Source organism: Ceratotherium simum, chromosome 8 (genome assembly GCF_057802395.1).
Source record: "Ceratotherium simum simum isolate JZ-2026a chromosome 8, ASM5780239v1, whole genome shotgun sequence".
NCBI lineage: Eukaryota > Metazoa > Chordata > Mammalia > Perissodactyla > Rhinocerotidae > Ceratotherium > Ceratotherium simum.
In genome coordinates, this window is record NC_141907.1 from 6,026,621 (window position 1) to 6,051,407 (window position 24,787).

The following is a 24,787-nucleotide window of genomic DNA, read 5'->3' on the forward strand; positions in this document are numbered from 1 at the left end:
GTTTCTCCAGATTTCACCCCATGTGCCTTGTCCCTTTGCCGACTCTGCTTTGTATCCTTTGTAATAAATCTTAGCCACAGGCAGGACGACATGCTGAGTCCTGTGAGTCCTCCTAGTGACTCATCTAACCTGGGGTGGTCTCGGGGGCCCCTCCTTTGCTGCTACCCTTCCAGCACTTGCCCCCTTTGTGGTCACTGGCTGTTTGTCCTTCTCACAGATTAGACCATGAGGTTTCTCAAGGACAAGGGCTTATCTTACTACCTGAGCATCTTCAGAGCCTACAAAAGCACCTGGTAAATAATAATATTTGGTAATAATATTAGAATTGTTAATAATTATGAATTCTTACCATGTGCCTGAGAGTGTCATAAACACTTTTCTTATATAACCTCATTCAATCCTTATAACAGCCCAAGGAAGACGTTCTACTATAATTACCATTGTTTTACAGATGAGGAAACTATTGCCCAGAGAAGATAAGTAACTGGATGGGGTTTGCAGAGAGTGGGTCCTGGCTGTTGGACTACTGGACTCATGCTTTTAACCAGTATGCTGCAAGGATAATTGGGTTTTTGGAAGAAAAATGAACATATTCATAGCACCTAGTATGGTATACGTAGGTCATACTTGGTGTGCTCAATGAATCTAAGTTAAATTTAATTCAAATCAACGTTAACTAAATGCAATGAATGCCACACTTTAAGAAGCTCATATGGCCAAGTTGGACTTTGTTCAGAATAAAGTGATGATGACAAGGGCATAAGAGACCCACATCCTTTTAAAAGATTTAGAGATCCTATTGATGATGGCCAACCATGTAATTTGGACCAGTCCTCCCACTGAGGATGAAGGAAACAAAAAGTTGGACAAAATACTTATTAAATCATCATAAATCATCATAAAAGTTCCAAAGAGCTAACAAGGTAGTGAAGAGTGCATGGGCCAAGGTCCAGGAGAAGACATTCAGACAGGTGTGCCCAGCTTTGGGGTTGCGTTTATGTAGGGGGTTAGGTCAACCCAGAGATGGCCGCACAGCTGGGCGGACTTCCAACAGCCTCCAGCAGACAGAGGGACAGAAGGTGGATTTCACTGCTCACCATGGGGTGGGGCCTGGTAAACCATTCCACGCCTAGGGTCGGAACCCAAAAAGCTGCTCTAGCAAAACATGAGTGAAACGGAAGGAAACCAGCTCAGACTGGTTCAAACAGACTGCAACCTGGAGTCAATTCATAGGGGTGGCCCAGGACATGTCCAGTCCTGACCTTGGATTAAGGTGATCCTCAATCATCAGAGGCCCACTCATCTGGCAGAAGCAAAGGAAAATCCTCTTTGGAGGAGAACATCACAATATGCCTGAAAATCTTTCTACAAATAAATGTACAAGTTTGGAATAGGGCATACAATAAAAAATAAACAGGCATGTGAAGAGATAAGACTACATGGCTGAAGATCTACACAAACCATAGACATCAGAAACAAACCCACAGGTAGTCCAGAGACTGTAATTACATGACATGCACTTTAAAGTATTGATGCTTACTATGGCCATGAAATTAAAAGCCACTCTTAAACCTTAAAGTAAAGAGCTGGAAATTATAAAAAGTAACACCACTTAGTTAGAAAAGAATCAACCAGAACTTCTAGAATTGAAAAATACTGTCCAATATTATGAACTCAATGTATAAGTTTAATTGAAGTTTAGACGCAGCTGAAGAAAGAATTAGTGTGCTGGAAGACAGATCAGAAGAAAATCCAGAACAAAGTAAGGAGAGTCTAAAGGATGAAAATATGGAGAAAATAAAGCCATAAAAAGTACAATGAGAGAGCCAGCCCTGATGGCCTAGTGGTTAAAGTTCAACACTCTCACCACTTCAGTGGCCTGGGTTCGTTTCCTGGCTGTGGAACCACAACACCTGCCTGTCAGTTGCCATGCTGTGGCGGAGGCTCACGTAGATGAACTAGAAGGACTTACAACTAGGATATACAGCCATGCACTGGAGCTTTGGGGAGGAAAAGAAAAATAAAAGAGGGAGATTGGCAACAGATGTTAGCTCAGGGCGAATCTTTTCCTGTTAAAAAGAAAAAAAAACAACAATAAGAAAGTCCAACATGTTTAATTGGAGTCCCCATAAAAGAGAAGGGAAAGTCCAGGCAGAAGCAATATCTGAAGCAATAGTGGCTGAGAAATTTCCGAAAACTGATGAAAGAAATTTACAGGTGAGGAAACAGAGGCTTCATCTGTGCATGTAAAAGAGACATGAAATAAACTGCATGAGTTTACATACGGGGCCTGGCAGTCAGGCTCCAGCACCCACGATCGTAGCCACGATGCTCGCAGGTACATTTTTTTCAAACGAATGAATGAATGAATGAATGAATGAATGAAGGTACAACCAGCACCGAGTAAACACAGGGTCACTTTTTGCTACAATAAAGCAGATAAAATAGTCTTTAAGAAAGAAAGTATGACTAGAGATAAGGGGCTTCACTTCATAATGCTAAAAAGTTTAACTCACCAGAAAGATGTAAAGGTTCTAAGTTTGTATTCACTTAACAGCATTACCCAATTCAAGGCAATTTGCCAAATTAACAAAGTAGAGTAGAAAAATATCATGATGATTACCTGGATAGATGAAGAAAAAAGCATTTTATAAAATTTAATTTCCATGCATAAGTAACACTCTTAGCAAAACAGGAATGCAAGGAAACTCCCTTAATCTGAAAAAAACTATAGCAAGCATTATACCTAAGGGTGAAAACTATAAAACAATATTAAGAAAAATTAAACAAGGTATCAATAAATGTAGAGATATACCATGTTTCTGGATTGGAAGACTTGATACTATGAAGATGTCAATCCTCACCAAATTGATCCATAAATTTGAAATGCTAATCAATTTGGTGGATATATCAATAACTATATAGGATATGGGTTGAAGCTACATGTACTCTTTAACCCAACAATTCCGCTCCTTGGTATATACCCAAGAGAAACATGTGCACACGTGTTTCAAGCAGCATCTACAAGAAAGTTCACGTCAGCAGAGTGTGTAATACTCTAAAATAAGAAGCAACACAAAAGTCCGTCAACAGTAGAACGGATAAATGGTGGTGTATTTATACACTGGAATGCTATAGACCAATGAGAAGAATGAACCACTGCCACACGCAACAGCACAAATGAATCTCACAAGTTGACCAAAAGAAACCTGACACACAAGAGCACATGGTATATGATTCCATGTATAAAAAAGCAAGGACCTGATTTCCATATAACTCAGGATATGACCCCTATGAGTGAGGAGGGTATTGGGATTGGGAGGAGGTGTGAAGGGGTTTCAGGGGTCCTGGCCATGCTCTTTCTTGATCTGGGTGATGGTGACACAGATGTATTTTGAATAATCATTTATTAATCTGTAAGTTTACATGTTACCCATTTATTCATGTGTTGTTACATTTCACAATAAAAAATGGTTTAATAATATGGGAATGATTTACATTTTCTTCCGGCCTCTGGAAATATCAGTTTTCTGCTAGGAGATAGATTTTTAAAACTGATTCTCCTACCTTGGAATTTTTAATTCCATGTGTGGCTGGGGACACTGAGACACACCTTTTTCTTTTTCATTCATGATTGTCGAACCACAAAAATATGCTATTTGCGAATTCAAGAAAAGTTAACTTTGTAAAAGCTACACGGTCCATTAGCCTAGGCTCTTTCTAATAAAAATGTGCTGAATCCTGTCTGCTCTCTCGAAAGAGTCACTTCTGCATTCTTTGTCACGTGCTCTGACAGACCACAGAACACATCGCTTCCCATTTAATCTGACATGTTTCATTTGGGAGATATTGATTTATTCTGTGTCTGAAATAGAACCGGAATTAATTTGTGTTATTGCTCTCGCAGTGTGAGTGAAGGGTTAGGACAGCAGGGGCGACCCTGGTGGCGGGAGAGGCTGGCCCTAGGCCCCAGCCCAATGCTCTCCTTCAAACAGAAGCACAGAACCCAAGCTGAGGCTACATTCCACCCTGACTCTGCTCCTACACTCAGGTTTCCACCTCTGCAGCCTGACCCGAATGATCAAGCGCCCTATCCAGGGTTCCTGCAGAGAAATGACTTGGGGCAGGGAAAGTGCACACATTCTGGAAACTTTACAAAGGTGTCTCGGTTTTCTTATCTGTCAAAGGGATAAGACAGGAATGTGTATCTGTAAAGACAACACCTGCTTTGAGGGTTGATTATCAGCACTAGACAGCACACAGCACAGAGTGAGCACTTCATAAACGCTAGCTATTATCATTGGAGAAAAGTTATAGCATGTCTCTCAGTAAATATCTATTTCCATTCTAGGAACAAAGCATTTGGGGAAAAGGCTGTGTTTTGGTTTGCTTGCAGAGTGAGAGGGAGGGAGGGTGGGAGGGGAGGTGTTCCAGGGAGCAGGTGCCCTTTGGAGAAAGCCGGGTGGAGCGGTGGGCTGGAGCACAGGATGTGGGGGAAGCAGAGGACTAGTAAGGGGGTCAGCCCCACACAGTGTGGGGGCGGGCTCAAATGCCACACGGAGGAGTCGAGACCCAGCAGTCTGGACCAGCGAAGGGGCTCAAGCAAGGCGAGGATGTGACTAGGTCTGAAGATGTACTAATGAACGCGGGTAGTGACAGAGTAGATAAAATGGGTCCTTCCAGGATCCCTGGACATGGCCCGGCTCTTTTTTAACTTTTTTGTTCATCATGGGAACCTGTAGGGACCACACCCTGATCATTTTGAAGACACACATCTAACCACTTCAGAGTAAGGCGTGCCCAGGATCCTGCGACAGAACCATCCTGGAGAGCACAGGTGAGGACGTAGGGTGGACCAAGGGTCAGGAGTCTGGGCACCCGCCAGTGCTGGGCCATCCAACAGCAGTGTGACCACACAGCAACTCACCTCCTCTCTGGGCCCTTCACTCAACAGAAGAGGAGAATGACACCTGTACCATGAAGACATGAGACACGAGACATGTGTGTAGATCCACACATTGGCTCCAATCCTTTCTCTCACCCGGTATGCACATAACTTTGCAACGCCTTCCTCGAGGGACTGGGGAGTACTTCCTGCCCCTTAACTTTGGGTTCGGTCATGTGACTTGCGTTGGCCAACAGAATGAGGTGGAAGTGAAGTGTGCTGGTGTGGAGGCTAGACCTCTGCCACTGCTATGGGAAGAACGTTCCCAGGCTAGCCCACTGGTCTTAGGAGGAAATGAGAGACAGGTGGCACACGGCCCAGTTGTGTTAACCAAGCCCAGCCTAGCCAGCCATCCACTGGCCGATGCATAGACCGTGAGAATAAATCCCTGTCATTCTCAGCCATTGGGTTTTGAGGTATCTTGTTGCACAGCATTATTGTGGTCACAATTTGGGGTACAACACTAGGCAGCAGGGTCCTAAGGGTGAAAGCTCTGGTATAAATGCGCTTCATGCTCACTGCATTCATGGGTTTATTCTGCGAACATCTCCTGGATACCTACTAAGGGCAAGGCTCTGTGCCAGGGACACTGCAGCGAACAACACAGACATGAGCCCTGACCTTTGGGGGTGCACGGCCCAGTGTGGGGGGGCAGGCATTGCACAAGCACTCACAATACGCTGTGACAAGTGTGATGGCAGGGAAGGTGGAAGCCCCAGGGGCAGACCAGGGAATCTAACTGGTCTGGAGAGGAGGCAGAGAAAGGCTCCCCGAGGAAGTGACATGTAAGCTGAGATAAGACCGAGAATAAGCAAAACTGAGGGAATGGAGGGAACAGTGTTTCAGGTAGCAGAAGAGCACATGAAAAGGCACTGTGGTGGAGAGACCAGCGCACCTTTGGGGAACTGAGAGATGGCTGAGGTTAGCTGGAAGGCAGAGAGCAAGGGACATGACTCCAGACAGGTGGTAAGGAGCCAGGTCCTGTGGGTCCTGTGGGCTAGGCCAGGGGGTGTCTTATGGGCCAGGTTGGGTGGGCCTCATGGGCCAGACTGGGTGGACCTTTTGGGCCAAGTCAGACGGGTCTTGTGGGTCAGGACATGTGGGAGCTTCAGGGACCAGGCTGGGTGGTCATCATGGTCCAGGTCAAGGAAGTCGGACTTCAACTTGAGAGTTCTGGGTAGAATTTTTGGGTGTTAAGTGGGTTCCTTCATACAGTCAACCTACAAAGAAGGCAGCTAAGAATTCCTAGATCAGAGAGGTTAAGTGATATGGGCAAGGCTGCAGAGCTGGTACACAGCCAAAAAGGGCCCACGACCTGGTCTGATTCCTGAGCGACTCTTCCCTCTTTTGCACTTTTGTACCTCTTTACAGGGAGCTGAGCTGGTTGGGAAAATTACTAACAGGAAGGAGGGGTGTAATCAGGTAGCATGTGGTACCATGAGGGCACTGGCAAGTTTTACTTCTGCAAATAAAGAAAACATGAATTAATTACTCCAGGAGCTCTATTAAGTTAAAACAAAAAGCCATGTTCCCTTAGCTCCCTTAGCGTAAAGGGAGATATGAATGTGCCCATGTATTTTTCTCAGACTCTGCATCCTTACTGATGATTTATCACCCTTAACCTTGATGAAGGACCATGGAAATTCACTCACCCTTGATAGCACCCATGGAAATCTGCATTCCAGAGACACAGAGCCCTATGGTGCCTCCACGTCTATTATTTCCTTTTCAAGATCTGCTTCACATACATTACTGCCCAGAAAATCATTACTTTGGTATTTCTCCAAAAGCTAATTTCTTTTACTCTTTGGAAGCTTCCTGTTTCCCATCTGGGTAAGCAAAGTAATGGCTCCCCAAGATCTCCATGTCCTAATTCCTGCATCCTCTGAACATGCCACCCTACATGTCAAAGAGATTCTACAGATGTGAGTCGGGTGAGGATCCTGAGATGGGAGATTGTCCTGGGTTATCCAGGTGGGTCCACTGTAATTACCAGGGTCCCGGTAAATGAAAGAGGGAGGCAGGAGGTCAGAGCCAGCGGACACGTGACAATGGAAGCAGAGACAGGAGTAGCGCAATTACCGACTTTGAAGATGGAGGAAGGGACATGAGCCAAGGTCCGTGGCCGCCTTGAGAAGCTGGAAAAGTCTCCCCCAGCGACTCCAGAAGGAACAGCCCCGCCGACACCTTGATTTTAGCCCAGTGAAACCCTATTTGGACTTCTGACCTCCAGAACTGTAAGGTAATGACTTTGCGCTGTTTTAAGCCACTAAGTTTGTGGTAATTTGTTACAGCAGCCACAGCAAACTAACCCACCATCTTCAGAATGCCAATACTTCATCTGATTAATTGATATATTCACTGATTCATTGATTCACTCATTCATTTATTCACCAATATTGACTGATTGCCTACAGTGTGTCATCCCCTGGGCTAGATCCCGTGGAACACAGCCACGGCCCTTACAAGCAGCGCAGACTCCTTCTCCCTCCTCTTGTTCACCCAATCTCTACTCCCCACGCGAATGTTACGAGCCCTAGGCCTGAATCCCAGGCTCCCCGCTATGTGACCTGGAACAAAATACTTCACCGTTCAGTGCTGTGCATTAAAGAGCTGACCTTGCTGAAAGAGAAGCCTGGCCTCTGCCCTTGGCTCCTGGGAAGGGACCTCCATGGTCTTGGAATGTCCTGCTTGCTAAAAGGATCTCTGTTTATTAGAGGCCTTGGGCCATGTCAGACAGTCTATGATAATGATGTGACTTAGGGTGGGGGCCTCGGGCCACGTGGCATCAACTCAGCCTCTAGGGAGGCTGGGGGTTACGGTCAGCCACGCTGGTGGTCAACCATGTCTATGTGACTGAGCCCCAATAAAAGCTGTGGGCGCCAGGGCTCAGGTGAGCTTCCCTCGTTGGCAACACTCAGCGTATAATGTCACACGCTGTTGCCAGAAGTTAGCACCATCCACGACTCCACTGGGAGAGGACAACTAGAAGCTCCATGCTTGGAACTCTGCCCATGTGCCTCTTCTCTCGGTGACTTTAACCCGTACTCTGGCTGAAATAAACCATAGCCGTGAGTAGAACAGCTTTCAGTGAGTCCCTCTGGAGATTTAAAGAAACTGAAGGTGGTCTGGGGGAGCCCTGAACCTACAGTTGGTATCAGTAGTGAGCGTGGTCTTGGAGACTACTCCCAAACACTTCATAAGTGCCTATTATTATTATTTCCGTGTCCTTCGAGGACAGAGCTTCACTTTTTCCTTCATTTTCCTCAGCTGTAACTTCCCATGAGACCCTGAAGCTGAGAAGGCTCAAGCTTGGCAGGGCTGTTACTTCACCACACTCTCCCAGGAGCTTTTCAAGGGAAACAGTGTGGGTAGGACAGTCAGGAATGAAATCCAGACAAACAAGCAGGTTTGCATGGCACCTGGTGTGGGATGGTGCAAGCTCCGAGCCGTGATTACCCGGATGACTCTGGGCTTGTTTCAGGAATCTCTTTATGAGGTGCCAAGACGTGTAATTTAGTGGCATCTGCCTCAAGCAAACCGAGAATTTACCGTTTGTTTAAAGGCCAAGAGACAGTGGGAATTTAGAAAAATGCAGTTTTCTCTGTGGCCTGAGAACCCTTAGGCGGTCATCAAAGTTATCTCACAGCCACCACGCCCACAATATCATGACCAGTGTCATACCCAAAGAAAGGAGGCAGTTATGCCTCGTTGTGACCAGGTCCAGGAAAGAGCCAGCCAGACTGCAAGCCAAGTTATCTCGTGAGCATGTTCTGTGCAGACACATCCTTCTAGACAGTGAGTGATGGTAACGATGACCATGATAACGTATTCTGAGTGCTCACTATGTGCCTGACGCACTTCTATATGCTTTGTACATGCGAACTTATTTAAACCTCTAAATAGGCATGTGAAGAAAGCTTGTTATCCCCATTTTAACAGAGAAGACTGAGATGTTCGCCATCAAAATAGACCCTGATCCCATGCTTCCTCATCACCCCCAACAGTGCCATCCCAGCCCAGGCCCCATCCTCTCTTGCCTGGACCTGCGATGCCTCCCCCAGGTCTCCCTGCTTCCACCCTTGCCCCGTACAGTCCTTCCTCTGCACAGACGCTAGAGGGATCCTTGGAGAACTTAAGGCAAGTCACTTCCCTACTCAAAACATGCCGGCGACTTCTCGTCTCGCTCTGAAATCAACACAAACGTCTTCAGATGGTCTGTAAGGCCCTACAAGATGAGGCTCTCTGACCTCAGCCCGTATCCTGCTCCCCCACTCCCCAGTGCTACCACACTGCCTGCTTTCTGCTTCTGGAACGGAAGCATGCTGCCGCCTCTCGAGCTTCACGGAAACAAGTGTTTTATCTGTTTGGTTCGCTGCAGAGGCCCCAGGGCTGAGACTGTGGGTTGCACAAAGCTCAATAATATTTGTTGAACGAAAGAATGGATGAGCTAACTTTCCCAAGCTCACAGCTAGCCGGTGAGGAAGCCAGCTGCACACGAGGCCCTGGATCCAGAGCCAGCTTCTCAGCCCCAGGCTCAAGGCCTTCTGCTCAACACGCTCACCGGTGGGGCAGGTGAGACGTAGTTACCGAGCACGTACCACATGCTGGGCCCCGGGCCCCAGCCACGCTCTCCTGTACTCTGTGCTGCCATGAGGGTCAACAGGGCTCTGTCTCCATTTCACAGACAAGGAAACGAGCTCAGAGATCCAGGCTCTTGCCTGAGGTCCCCCGGGGCAGAAATGGCACCGCCAGGATCCCAGTCAGTTTCCTTCTGCTACACCAAAGGATTTCAACCTCATCCTTTTGGAAATAACAGGTTAAAGCAGTTTCCAATAACCAAAGGCAATGATTTCCACAATTAAGGAATGTAAAATAGACCAAAGTTATCTGGAACCAGAGGGTTTGACGTGAATCTAAGAAACACCTCTGACTGATTCTGGGAGACAGGCTGGCACAGGCCCTCAGCTCCTTCCTTCCAAAACACCTCTGCGGATGGGCGGAATCACACGCACACCTGCACCTTGCCCGGGACCATCTACCGCAGTGCATTTCCGAGTACCTCCTCCTGAGATAGAGACCCCAGCAGGCACCCCTCCTCATTCACACCTGATGGCCTCTCCTGACGTTAGAAAAAAGTATGGCTTCACTTTCTTGGTCCACACTTCCAAGGGCCCAGCAACTAGCTGCAGGCACAGTAAAACCAAATGCATAACATCCTAAGGACACTGCTGGAGGGACGAGGCTGCGGTCACTTCAGTGCCATCCACACACCTTTATTGAAACTGATGTATTTCCTGCCCCCACTGGGACTGGCCAGGCACTTCCATATGTATCGTCCATTGACTCCTCCAGGCAATAATCGATGGGTGTTAAATCCTTGGTTTTGGACGAGTAAAGTGGGGCTTCACTGACCAAGATCTTAGATTTCCATCCCAGCTCAGGGAAGCGTGTCAGCCCATTGGAAACACAACAGGAGCTTGGCCTGGCTGGGACTGGCACCCCGGCCGCTCGGCCCCAGAGCTGTCTTCACCGCTGTCCTACACAGCCCACAGTGAGCGGCATGGTTCCCGGCGAGAACATCAGCGCTGAGGTTAGAAAGATCTACTTTAAATCCCATCTTCGCTGCTTGCTGGCTGCGGGACTTGAGCAGGATGCTTGGGCAGCACAGAGATTCTGTAACCAACTTGAGGTCACACAGCCTGTTAGCACCCAGAGAGGGGCTGGAACTGGCTTCTCACTCCCGGGCCAGGGACTGAGTCCTGACTCCCCTGGGGACGAGGGTGTTCATTTCCTCCCAGCAGGGTCTGGGGCTTTGACAAGTTGAATCCCACCCTGCACATTTCTCAAGAAATTCCTTCCTAGCTCCTCATCTGGGAAGAAGGAAAATGCAGTTTCCGCCTCAACGATTCTTGTGAGGAAGAAGTGACCAAATACTCAGAAAGTACTTAAGACAGTGCCTGGCCCAGAATAAAGACCAGCTCCTGTAGCAGTGTCCTGGGGTGCTGTAACAAAGCACCACACACTGCGGGCTTATTCTCTCACAGTTGTGGAGGCTGGCAGTCAGAAATCCAGGTGCCGGCCCTGCTCCCCGAGGCCTCCAGGGCTCTGCTCTTCCTGGCCACTCCAGCCGTTGCTTGGTTTATGGCTGCGTCACTCCCGTCTCAGCCTCCACTGTCACACGGTCTTCCTCCCTGTGTCTCTGTGTCTTCACGTGGGCTTCACATAAGGACACCAGTCATTCGATTTAGGGCCCACTCTAATCCAGTATGACCTCATCTTCACTAATTACATCTGCAAAGACATACTTCCAAATAAGGTCACATTCAGAGGTTTCAGGTGGACGTGAAATTTTGGGGGACACTGTTGTGAATTGAATTGTGTCCCCCTAAAATTCATATGCAGGTCCTAACCCCCAGTGTGACTATATTTAGAGATGGGGCCTTTTAAGGAGATAATTAAGGTTAAATGAGGTCATAGGGTGGGGTCCTAAAATCCCACAGGACTGGTGTCCTTATAAGAGGAAGAGACACCAGAGCTCTTGCTCACGTGCTTGCTTGCTCTCTCTCTCTCTTACTGCGGGCACACGGAGGAGAGGCCACGTGAGGATACAGCGAGAAAGTGGCCATCCGTAAGCCAGGAAAAGAGGCTTCACAGAACGCACTCCTGCTGGCACCTTGATCCGGGATTTCCAGCCTCCAGGACTGGGAGAGAATAAAATCCTGTTGTTAAGCCCCGAGTCTGGGGCACTTTGTTGTCAGCCTGAGCTGACTGATACAGACACAGCTCACCCAAGACAGCAGCATCATGATGCGGAAATGCACTCCCTGCCTTGCATGTGTTTCTCTGGGCCTGGGTGTCCCCTGACTCCCTGTCCGAGGGGCCCAGCTCCTCCTTCAAAGCTTGGCTCGGGCATCACTTCCTGCAGACAGCCGTTCTTGACCTCACCTTCACCCCTGGCCCCTCCTCTCTGCACCTGTAACAGGAGTCAACACGGATTGGGCGTGTCCCAGGCACGTCTGAGGCCTCACGTGCATTCAGTGCTCACCCCACCACCGTGAAGAAGGGCCACCACCGTCCCCACTGCACAGATGGGGACGCTGAGAACTAGAGAGGCCCGGTACCGTTCTGGAGGCCACAGAGCGAGGAAGGGAAAGAGATAGCATGCAGACCCAGGCCGCCGAGTCCAGAGCTGACCCTTGTCCCCAGCGCCACCCCACACTGTGGCACCTGCCACGTTCCTTCGTGACCAGATGTCTGCATTTCTGCCTTTCCAGCAGCTCTGTGTGCTGCCCGAGGGCTCCGTCTGTCTCGGCCATCAACATATCCCGGGGAGCCCCTGTCACTCTGGAGGGCTCAGGTGCTCTCTCCCGTTCTCTTGAAGCCAGCCCTCGAGGCAAGTGCGGCAGGCTTCACCTTCCCATTCCAGGGTTGCACGAGGTTGTCCAGGGAGAAAGAGGTAGTGCCGGCATTCGAACCCAGGCCTCCCTATTTCAAGCCCAGCCCTCCTTCCTCATCACTGCTCTACACTGACGACACCCACAAATGCCAGCCTATTTTCATCCTGGGTGAACTGATCTCCAATGACCTTTGCCTCTAGAAACATTTGGAGGTGAGGATCCCAAGCACCTTGGAAATGAAAGGTACCTCAGATATGACCCTGGCATCTGACACGGTAGGGACCCTCGAGGGCAAGTGGCTTGCCTGGGTCACCCCGCCACAGACTGCCAGGGCTGGACCTGAACCTGGGTCTTCGGGGTCCCTGGCCCAGGAGGATGAGGTTCTCATGCGCACACAGATCCTGAGGGTTCTCTGGTAGTACCCCCTTGAGACCACGTACCTGGCAGAGCGCGGCCACGGCCTCGGTGGCTCTGACGTCCTCCTCTTCCTCCAGGCCACTCCGCGTCAGCCTCTGCCTCTCCAGGACCATGTGGAAAGCCTGTGAGTAAAACAGGAGCTGAATCCCGTAGAAAAACGCAGATTTCCAAAAAACACTCCCCAACTGACCCCTGCCTCTCAGACCAAAAGGATATTCACACCTGATTTATGCTCAAGGAAAGTGGGGCACCGGGACGTCACGTGGCTTCTGTGGCTTGTAAATTACAGCCAAGCCCAGGATCTCCAGGAAAACCACAGACTGTACTTTTGTCCAACCCAGTACAAGGAGGTGCTACCAGATGACCCCGTCACTGCTCCCTCCTGGACATAAGCCACCCGGACATCATTCCCTGACTTCAGCTGCTGGGGACCAACAGCCCGGCCCTGGAGACCCACGCAGTGGGGCCCTCGGCCCAGCAGGGCGATGCACTCTAGACATTAGAGAGCAGTGCAGTCAGTGACCAGCCAGGCCCCGCTGACCACGTGGCTGGGCCCTGCCCTGAGGAGCCCAGCAGAGCGGTGGGGAGACGGGGCACACACAGGGGTGCATCAGACGCCCCAGACACAACCACGGGGGGCACAACCACAGAGGGACGGGATCCTCTTAGGGAGCGGCCACAGGGGAAAATCCCCCATGCAAGCTGAGTTTTAAGGACAAGCAAGGGTTCCCCGGGGGGGAAGATGGAAAGCCAACGCAAAGCGGGCTCAGGGAGAGCAGCAGGAGTGACAGGGCAGTAAGGATCCGCCTGGCCTTGATGGGGGCCTGGAGTGGAAGGTGAGCTGAGAGGGCAGGGCAGGGACCAGAAGAGGGAGGGACGAGCATGGGGCGGAAGTTTGTGTTCACTCATTTGTCCATTCATTCATTCCTTCAGTTGTTTGTTCATCCATTTATTCATTTGCTCATTCATTTGTTTATTCATTCACTTGCTCACTCATTCATTCATTCATTTGCTCATTCATTCATTCGTTTGTCCATTCAATCATCTCTTCGTTCAGTCGTCTGTTTGTTCATTTATTCATTCATGCATGCATGTGCTCAACCCTTCCTTCCTTCTTCCCACGTCTCCTGAACATCAGCGTGTGCCTGCCCTGTGCAGAGGTCCTGGGACGCAGAGCTGACTGCATCACCTTCTCCACACTCAGGACTCGCACTGAGCAATGTGATGGCAGGGAGAAGGGCCCTGAAACCTGAGTAACGAAGAGCTGGATAATCCCATCTTCTCCCTCTGATTGCACATGGGTCTTCTCAAAGACAGAAACAGCCCTGTCCCTTTATGATGAACCCTAGGACCCCCAGGCCCGGGCCCAGGAAGGAGGCTCCCTGAGTGGGGAGGGGCAGCTGGACCAGGGACCTAAACGCCTCTCCTCTGTTCTCGGGGGTCCCTCCCCTGGCTTCTCAGTGGAGTGGTGCTGCTGCCACCATGCTGGCCCCCAGGGAGGGCCCCCTGCCTATGCTCTAGGCCCGGCCTGGATGCAGATACTGTCCCTCTATCCCCTCGGCAGAGCCGAAACGAGCTGCACCAGATGCTAACACAGAGCAGAAGGAGCCAGAGAAGCAGTTGGGCCATGGCTGCCCCTTACTGGGTCTCGCGGAGTCCCAACAACCCCATGAGGCAGGGGCTATTATTCCCATTGTGCAGATGAGGAACCTGAGGGCCGGGGGGTCAGCAATGTGCCCAAGGTCACTCAGCTAGTTAGCAGCAGAGTCAGTGTTTAAACCCAGGTCCGGCTGGCCCCAGGGCCGGAATGCTCGATCACCGTGCAGGATGGCGGCAGACCAGCAGCCCCTCCCCAGTCCCACCGCCCCTTAGCCGGGAAACACCGAGGACGAAGGCCGAGTTCTGTTCTCTCTGAGAACTGCAAGCCCTGGTCCTTCCAGCCTGTGCTGGCACCAGCTTATTTCCTTTCCGTCAAGGAGGGTGACATCCTGCTCGCTGTCCTCCTGCGGGTCTCCTTGTCCCCATCCCAGACCGTGGGCTTTTCTAGCTTGGCCCCCTCCCTGGTCCTGGCCACTCAGCCCACACGGAGGGTCCTCCCTTCCCCTGGACTTGCCACTCGACCCAGCGAGGGCCCCATCCCTGTGTGTGTGAGCCTGCCTTACACCCTGGGACACGCCTGTCCCCTCTGGTCCACACAGCACCCTCTTGGTGCTACCGCATGCTGGCTGCCATCCATACAGACCCTGCCCTGTGCCAGGCCTGTGCGAAACTCTCTCCACGGACTCTCCCAATCATCTTTCCAGCAGCCCAGTGAGAGTGGTGCTGCGCTTGTCTCTGGCTTACGAGGAAGCCAGGGACGCAGGGCTGAAGGGACTAGAGTAAGGTGACTGGGCTGACACGTAGAAGGTAAGGAGTTGACCTCGTGTCTGACAATGTCAAAGCCTCTGGCTAATGGGGACAGGGCCACATCCCACCCAATAAGCATGGCCGCTCCCAGGACGGCCGTGCCCACCGATGTGGGGGTGAGTCGGGAGCAGGGTCACCTGGAGGAACTCCTCTGGGTCGGCGGTCGGCTGTGCCTCGGCCAGGAAGCTCCTCCGTTCCTCTTCTTGGGCCCGCGTGAGCTTTGCCATCCCCTCTGCCTGGTGACCCAGTGACGCCTTGACCAAGTCTTTGCCTCGCTGGACAAACTCTGGAATTGAAACAGGCCACAGGACACCGCAGGTCACTCTCCTGCCAAAACCCCACTGGCTTCTTCCGCCAGCACTAAGAGGGTGAGAAATTTAGGTGCAAATTCTATTTTGTTTAGTTTGATCATTCAGGTATATGTGCTTCTAAAAGGCTGGCGTTAGGAGGCCCTGGTCCCTTAAAGCCCAAGGCCCCTCATTATTTGGAGGGACCCCCACTTCCCCTTGGGCCCAGGGCTCAGGACGCCACAAGAGGCTTTATTTAGCTGCTGTGCAGAGGACTTGCCAGCCTGAGCAGGAGACAAACAAGAGGCGTTCTCCTGGGGAAAAGGGTGTGAGGGAGGCACAGGTGGCACAGGGAGGGACAGGCGGGACACGAGGATGAAGAGGCTGAGTCTGCAGGGAGACAGTGTTGAGATGAGAAAACCTCGAGGTTGAGTTCTCAGATCAGCAGACCAGGAGAGGGCCCCGAGCTGCAGGAAGGAGGGCGAACCCACGGGCAAGGTCCTCTGTGTGCTGGGGAAGGGGAACCGAGGGCGAGAAGGGCTGGGCTCTAAAACAATCCCTCGCCCCAGCAGGTCACTCGGCCCCAGCAGCGTGCCAGGCACAGCCCCGGGCACCAGGGTCTACGGGGGACCAGGACCCAGCCCTCCTCTCAGTTTGCTCACAGTCCAGGGAGGACTATAAAAGTGGAGGGAGAATGAATTACGTCCTACATGAGGGACGGGGTGGTGGGGATGAGGAGGAGGGTGGGTAGCGGCCCTCCTGGGAGCGGAGACAATGGAGAAGTTAGCCAGATCCTTTTCACTCGGGTTTTGGGGGAGATGTTGAGTGAAGAGGCTGGAGAAGTTAAGTGACAGCCAGGTCACAAAGGGTCTGCAGTCCTTGCAGATGTTTGTTCCAGCGTCTCTCTCTCTCACACACACACACACATGTTATACCCTCCTCTACACTTAGATGAGAGTATACTTAGCACATTTCCTTGGGTTTGATCTAAAACTCCGTTTAGCCTCTGGCACCAAAGAGGAGAGTGTGGCCAGATGTCCAGGAGACACCAAGTCCTCTCTTTGCCGAGGGTCATCCCTCCACCCCGACCATCTCCTCGCCTCCCCTGTCTTGTCCAAGTTCAACAGATCCCGACCCATGGGGGCTGCTTCGCCACCCCATCCCTGCCACTCTCTGCTGCTGGGGCCTCTTCCCGCAGGTAAAGCCCAGGCCACCGTGTGCGATGACCCCCAAGGCCAGATGCATTCAGATTCTACATGGTCCGGAGTTCCAGCCAACAGCAGGCTTCCACGTGGTCACAGAAGCTGAGATGCTAAGTGACACAAAGAATGGCTGGGTTGGAGTCCTGAGGTCCCAGTACCGAGTGCCTGCCTGCTGACCCATCTCCAAAGGGCAGTGGGGCAGGCATGGCAGAGGGTGAGCGTCTGCGGAGGACCAGGTCACTGGCCACAATGGAAACCTGGTGCTATGGACTGAACTGTCCCCCCAAATTCATATGCTGAAGCCCTGACCCCGAGTGACTGCATTTGGAGACCGGGCCTAGAGGGAGGTCATTAAGTTAAATGAGGTCACAAGGGTGAGGCCCTAATCCCAGAGGGCTAGTGCTTGATAAGAAGAGGAAGAGATTCGAGAAAGCTGGCTCTCTGCCACGTGAGGACACAGTGAGAAGGCGGCCGTCTGCAGGCCAGGAAGGGGGCCCTCACCAGGAACCCAATCGGCTGGCACAGTGTGACCTTGGACTTCCAGCCTCCAGAGCTGTGAGAAACAAATGTGTGTTGTTCAAGGCCCCAGTCTGTGGTATCTTGTCATGGCCGCCCAAGCCAACTCCCCGGTCCTACAGTGTCCAGACCTGTCTGGGCATCAGAACCTGCTAGGGAACTTGTTAGGCACACGGATTGCATGCCCTATAGGCGTCCCGCCTGACACACGGGGAGGCCTCGACTCTCCTTCCACGCAGGCCCCAGGCGCACGTGCAGCCCTGGATCACACTGACGAGCCCTCCAGGCTCCCTCTCCTGCCCCACGCGCTCGACCACTGCCCGCCCTCGCCCACCCTGCCGCCGAGCAGGGCCCGGTGCCTCGTGCGGGGCTGCGGGCTGCAGCTGGGAGGCCTGTGTCACTCCTGGGCATCTCCACCCTCCTATGCCCTCTGCCTGTTCTGGGTGGCTCTGCTACAGGACCCTGGGGGCCCCCAGCCTGAGTCACAGGACTAAATGGAGCAGGCGATCCCTGACCTCAGGGCAGCTCTGATTAACTCTGCTGTACAGAGAGGCAAGCGAGGTGCAGAGAAGTTAAGCGACCGGTCTCCGAGTGCAGAACTGGGACCTCCGCCTGTACTGGTCCCATGGGCACTGCTCCACGTCTCCTGACACGGCAAGTGCCGCCCCCCACCCTGGCCCCCACACCTGCAGCACAGGGGACCCCAGAAGCACGGCGCCCCAGACCAGGGCACCACGGCCTCACTTGCTCACCCCTGCTGAAGCGCTCGGCCTCCCCCCAGAAGGCCTTGTGCTGCTGCGTCAGCAGCTCCTCCTTCTGCCGCCCCGACAGCCTCCCCTCGGCGGCCGGCAGCTCCAGGCCGCGGGAGATGGCCGCCAGTCGGCATTTGGTCTCCTCCTGGATTTGCAGCTTCAGGGACTCGATCATCTTTGCCATGTGCGCCCGGCCCATTGTTCTCTCCAGGGCGTCCTGAGAAGAGAAACACATAGGACAGCGGGCTGGGACATCCAGGGTCAGCACTCGGCCACGAGGCTCTGTTAACACAAAGGGCCCCATCCTGGGGCCCCCGCCTCCCTGCAAGCAGAGCACGGACGAAGCAGCTCTCCTTCCGAGCCTCCTGTGTCTGCTCCTCAGATGGGGACAAAGTCGGCCCTCGTGGGACGTGGTGAGGCTGACAGTAGGCGACACATGGAGAGCGCTCAGCACACAGTGAGTGCTCCCCAGACGCTCTTCCGGGAAGGAATCCAATATATGCATATGATCCAAGGGGAAAATCCTCCTTTCCTATAGCCATCCCTCCCCAGTCTAATCGGGCCTCTGGCCCCAACAGCCCGGGAAGAGAAACACAAGGGAAAACAGTCAAGGCTCCAGGAGTTCTCGGCTTCTGAGCCTCAGATACCTGAGTGCCGGGGATTTAAGAGATTTTCAAGGTAAGACTGACTTTAAGAGTGACCCTCAGGGTCAACGTTAGAACAGGCCCTGCCCTGTCCTAGCACGTTATCATCACTTAGGACAGACTCTTGGAAAAGATGCCTCCTCCAGGCAGCAAATGTTGACCAGAGGCAGAGGCGGATCCTGTAGGTCTGCATCGCTAGTCCTCATGTCTCAGGGAGCAGATGCTCAAGGCCCGCTGTTGAATGACAGTGAGGACGCCGGAATGAGCAGGGGCGCTGCTGCGTCCACAGGGATCACACTAAAGCTGCAGCCCTGCGGCCCAGAGGGAGGATGCCTTCCCCCAGGGACGGCCCCACCAGCCACCTGGCAGGGCAGAGGCCTGAGCTAGCCTCAGCCCCGTCCCACCCACCAGGCCTGCAGTCTTGCCTCGGTTAGCTCCCCCTCTGCTCTCCCAGCCTCCCACCTGACCGCCTACGCTCTGCCCCCACATGTCAGACGGGGCCTCTCAGAGCTGCAGACATGGCTCTGTTGTCCCCTGGCCCAAACCCTCCAGTCACTGCCCTCAAACCAAGTCTAAACTCCTGGGCTTGGTGCACAAGGCCCTTCAGGACCAGGCCTGGCTTAGTCTCCAGCCCTGTCCCATACACCTTTGCACACACGGGGCCCCCCACCTGGAACACCCTCCCTGCCTCCTCCTCTCAGCCCCCTGCCTGGCCAGGTCCTACTCATCCTTACAGGCTGTGTGGTGCCTTCCCCGATCTTTCCCACCCCCCCGCCCCCTCCTCGCTGCACCATGCTCCTGTGCCTCTGTCTTTAAGGAGCTAATCCCAAGGGACAGTCCCACGCTGGACTGAAGCCCCTGAAGACAGGGGCCGTGCCTGAGCCACCCACTGCCAGCCCTGGGTCTCATGGTTTGCTGAGCTGCACTGGCCTGTGTTGTAACATCGTGTGAACGGGGCAAGGATAACGATCCCCCAGTTACGCACAAGAACATTGAGGTTTATTCCGGAAGGCCACATAACTAGCCCCAGGGACAGCGGTCTTAAACCTTCCTCTCGTCCAATTAAACAAACCTGTCAGCAGTCAGGTCCTGACCGCTAGAGGGCGCAAGAGGATAACCGCTAAGTGTCCGGTGTGGGCGCGGGAAGGCTCTGCTCCGCCAGGGGCCCGGCAGGATGGCCTGGGGGAGAGGGGTGCCCACCGTCCACTGCAGCCCCCTCTGATGCAACACGGCGAGGCCTCCGCAGCTCAGTAGTCACAGCGCAACCTCTCGATTTATATTCCAAGAGAGACAGGAGTGGAGAGAGGTGAGCCGAGCAGAGGGGCATCAGATGGAAGGCTACAGGAGCAAAGGGGTATATGGGAGGAAGGCGAGGGGCCACCGCTTGCTCTGGGAGTGTGGCAGTGTCCTCAAACGTGCCTGGGCTCAAACTCGGCCCACCCTCAGAGGGGCACGTCCTTGGCACTGTGTCCTCACCTGACCCCTACCTTACAGAGCCGCTGGGAGGATTAAATAAGTTAAAATATATAAAGCATTTAAAACAGTGGCCAGAAAACAGCAAGTGGTCATGAATGTGAGCTGTTATCATAATTATATGCAGCAAGTCCCCACACGGCTCTTCTCCAATGTCCTAAGAGATGCGCTCTGATGACCTCTAGGGCCCTTTCCAGGCTCTTCCAGCTCTGACAGTCAGGGATGCCACGTGAGCGTTCCAGGACCAACGCCCCAGCCAAGGTGCTCAGACACCAGACCGAGAACTTAAACTCTTCAGGAGTTCATCATCAACATATTCCGAGATACAGAGCTACATTTTTTTTTTTTTTTTGGTACATAGGATGCAGGCAGAGGTCATCCACCCTCTTCTGTGCGTAGATTGTAGCCCTTCCCTCGCATCATTCTGATGATCTGTTTATGTCCACTTTGCCCGCTGACCTGGGGCCCGCAGGAGTCTAACACTAACACATACTGAGCACTTCCCACGTGCCAGGCTCTGCTCTAACGGCCTAAGGTACTGTCCACTCTCTCACACCCTCAGAGCAGGTGCGATTCTGATCCCCACTTTACAGATGAAGAAACCGAGTCACAGAGAGGTTCAGTAACCTGCCCAAGGTCACACAGCTAGCAACAGGCAGGTCTGTGGTATGAGCCAAGGTTTTTAGCTCAGGTCTGCAACACTGTTTCTATAACAGAATGTGGCAAACATTCTATAACAGAATGTAGGTGCCCATCAAATGTTGGGTAAAAAAAGGGCATAGTGATAATCTGGATGATTCTTTCCCTCTTCCTATTTGGAAGTTACTGGTTAATACTTGGGCCAAAGTCAGCTAAGGATACATTTTTTTTTCTGCATCAATATCCTGCTGACAGAAAATAATTAAATCAAGAGAAAAAAAATGGAATAAAAGGAAGAAAGTCTTTCTTCTTTAATGCATTAATATCGCCAGTCTTATCAAATTAAAATCTAATTCAAAGGGGCTTAGCATGGCAAACCAGGAAGCTTGAGGGCCCAGGCTCAGCGATGCCAATAGACAGGAAGGATCCAGATCCCAGGCGAGCCGCTTAGCCAGCTCTTCTGCTCATTGTGAATAAAATATCTGCCGTGCCTGTCTTCTAGCAGGGCCCAGGAGGAAAAGGAGACTATGCGTGTACGTGATGAGCAAAAACATGTAAAGTTCTCAGACAGCTGTGTGCACCTGGGGAGTTTGTTAAAATGCAGATCCTCATTAGGGGGTGGGGAGGTTCTGCATGTCTAACCAGCTCTCAGGTGATGCTGATGCTGCTCGTCAGAAGACCACACTCTGGAGCATAGCGGTTTGTGGAGAAGCGGCAGGGACCCGCTCCAGGTCTGCAGGGCCTGCTCCAGGGGTCCGAGGAGCTGAGTCTCTGAGCTGAGGGCAGGGTGGCTGCCGGCGGTTTGGTTTCTAAGTCAGGTGTAACCTGGGCGGGTACACAGGTCTGGAATGTAATTCATGAGTTCCCAAGTTCCCAAGAGGAAGGGGAAATGGGTGCATAGTGCCCTGGGGCTTGCACACAGCAGGACAAGACCAAAGCCCCATGGACAAGACTACAGAGAACTCCACAGCGACTAGGGTGTTACGGGTCACCAGGCATTTCCCTGGGCCTTGTCTGTGGCAACTCCTAGGATTGCTCTTTATAAACAGAGTAATTGAAGCTCAGAGGGGTTACACACCCAGGTGAGGATCACACAGCTTCAAGTGGCTGAGCCTAGATTCAAAGTCAGATTTGCAGATTCCTCTATATCAGTGATTTGCATCCCCAGCTATACATCAGAATCGTTTGGGGAGTTTTAAAACTAGCGATGCCAGGGCCTCCACTTTGGACCCATCAGCTTGGATCTCTGGGCATGAAGCCGGGCACAGACATTTTTGAAAGCTCCCCAGGCGATTCATGGGGCAGTCAGGAGAGCACACCAAAGCTCCGTCCACACCAGCAGGCGTCAACTTGACTGCTCACCCTGGTCACCTGGAGCTCTGAAGACCCCAAATTGAATCGGTCAGAACCTCTGGGGTGGGGACCCATCTGGGACCAAGCATCAGTACTTTTTAAATCTCCTCAGATACTTTCAATGTGCAGCCAGGATTGAGAACCAGCGCTGTGCTGCAGTGACACGGAGCTGGCCAGCACCTCCACTCATGGAATGGATGGACACATGGACGGATGGACAGATGGATGGACAATTGGATGGATTCACTGCTTTTCTCTGCGCTCTATACCCCCATCTACAACAAGAAGGTGTTCGACTCGATGTCTAGTGGCACTTCAAGCTCCCGGATTCCACATCTCTAGCTTGAATATCCTCCGGTTCCCTCCCGCCCCCCAGCATTACCAGAGCCTGCAAATCCTGAGAATCGCGCAGGCGCCCCTCGGCAGCAATCATTCTTTCCGTCAGAGTCATCACGAGCTGTCGGGCTTTGGCGCTGGAACACTTAAATTGGTCCACAAGAAAGTGCTGGATGTTTTCCATCTGTTTCCAGAAAGCTTCCATCTGTGAAATGAGAATGAGATGCAAGAGATGGGGGGAGAAAACTTATTTAAGAAAGTGATAAAGCTGGATGGTTCATGCTTGGGAATTACAATTCATTCCTATCACAGGCTGAGATTTTAAATAATTCTACAATCCGGAGCAAGTTTATCTCGGCAATAATCGCGTTCCGCAGAGGTTCCTCCTTGTTCCTTTTTTAGGTGCCATTCAGTTTCAAGGCGGCTTTTCAGCAAACACTAATGCGCGGCTGATAAGAAGGGAAGGCACAGTGAGATCACCAGCTTAAACAGCTTAAAGACTCTTAAACAGGCCATGATTGCAGCCTGGGGGGGTGCATGAAATACGACAGTGTGTGCTCCTACAGCTTCTCGATCTTTAAAAGGGATTACACATGTCCTGAAAATAAAAGCATGAATGGTCATTTAAATATTAGTTATTATCCTAAAAGTACAAAAGAGTGATATGGCAGAGATGATGTTGACCATGAAAACATTTTGCTTTAAAATCTTTTTCCTTTTCCCCTATCTCATCAGGAGCAGAGCTGGGAATCACCAAGTAGCTTAGAAAGTCAGAGGCTTAATTTGCGTCATTGTGAGAACAATGACACCAGGAGTCTTAACATCTTTCCTTTATGCACTCAGGTTATATGCCAGGCTCTGTGCTTCACATATTTTATTTCTAGAAGAAATCTATATTTGGGAGGACAAGGGACAGGCTCAGCAAGTCAGGTCATTGGTCAAAGGTCACAGAGCTAAGGAGAGGCAGATTTGGTTCTGGTCCATTGAACACCCCCTGCTATGATTTTCTCCATCTTGGCTCCGTCTCTCAGACGCTGAAATGAACACTTCTTGCTGGACAGGGCAAGGGAGGGGTCAAGGGTTAGTGGCCCAGAAGCCCACGATGATCTTGTTAGCCCACTCCTAGGCGAAAAGAAATGTCAACCTAAAACTGAGTCAATCTGACCAGCCCCTGCCCAGAGGCTGGGCACCGCCGGGGAAAGTGCACACCTGTATGAACTGGCACCTCTTCCAAAGTTTGGTCTCTCATCTCTGGGGCCTTGTTGCAGCTCAGCAAACCCTTTATCTGCCTCTAGTCAGCAGCTCATCCCATCAAGGCTCCTTTCTTTACCCATCCCACACACACTCCTAGACCAGAGTCATCTCCATTTTCGGAGGTCGCCAACACTTTAGAGAATCTTACAAGAACTATGAATCCTCTGCCTGAAATATGCAGACACGGACAAGATGTTCCACTGCCTTGGGGAGTCCGTGGACCACAGGAATCGAGGCTGAGAACCCTCCCTTACCCATGGCATCCTAAGAACATCCTCACTCCCGTCCTCCTACCTGAGCTTAGTGGAGGCTCTCCATCCCCAGGCATCTCCAACTCAAGATGTCAAGCCGGAACTTGCCATGTCCCCTTCCAACTTGCTTCTCATTCTGGAGCCCTGGTTTCTGTAGGACTGCACCTCTACACCTCTCCCTACCACGTCATTATGTACCACCCTCGTAGCTCTCTCACATTTTCTTACTTGTCCATCCCTATTGCAATTGCCTTCATGAACTTCCTGCTGAACTAACCCAAGAGCTCTTAACTGTCCTCCACGCGGCAGCTGAAGGTCCTTCTAAGACAGAAACGGGAGCAAGCAACCCTCTGCTGCAAACCTTCAGTGACTCCCACCTCCTTGGTATGAGATGAAAACCCTCAGGGAAGATCTCTGGCTTTCTCGTGCTCTGCCTGCTTCTCCCTGGCTCCCTTCTCTGCCTGCCCACTGGCCAGCATCCATCGCACTTCTCTCAAAAAGCCTCCTGATGGTCCTTTCTTCCACAAAGACTTGCCTAACTAACCCTGGGGTAAAATGAATTCCTCTCTCCACTGTGCCTCACAACACTTGTAACCCACAAAGCCCCCCACCAGATTGGCCTGAGCATCTCTCCAGTAGGGCAGGTCTAAGTTCATTCTGAATCCCCAGTGTCCAGTACAACGCTGGGGTGACAAGGAAATGTTTGTTTAATAATAAATAATAAACAAACGGGGGTAGTGGAACCCAAAAGCAACAAGGAAAAGGCTTCAAGGGAAGCCATCCTCTCTGGAATTTAAAACATGCTTTTATGAGTGATGCCTAGAGTTTGGGAAGTTAGCAGCTAGCATCTGCTCTAACCCACAGGGCGGTAATGACAGAGAGTTAGAGCAATCTTTGCTTTGAATGATTAAA

The 24,787-nt window shown here is 51.7% G+C and overlaps 1 protein-coding gene across 4 annotated transcripts in view; it reads right to left on the minus strand.

Moving 5' to 3' along the window:
- EVC (EvC ciliary complex subunit 1) overlaps window positions 1-24,787 on the minus strand; it is a 77,550-nt gene that overhangs the window by 27,654 nt on the left and 25,109 nt on the right. For all 4 annotated transcript variants that reach the window (XM_087434904.1, XM_087434906.1, XM_087434903.1 and 1 more), the window contains 4 exons: window positions 22,417-22,575; window positions 17,926-18,142; window positions 15,306-15,454; window positions 12,786-12,884 (listed from right to left, as the gene is read on the minus strand). In XM_087434904.1, the coding sequence (XP_087291030.1) occupies window positions 12,786-12,884; window positions 15,306-15,454; window positions 17,926-18,142; window positions 22,417-22,575 (624 nt within the window). The remainder of the gene's footprint in view (window positions 1-12,785; window positions 12,885-15,305; window positions 15,455-17,925; window positions 18,143-22,416; window positions 22,576-24,787) is intronic.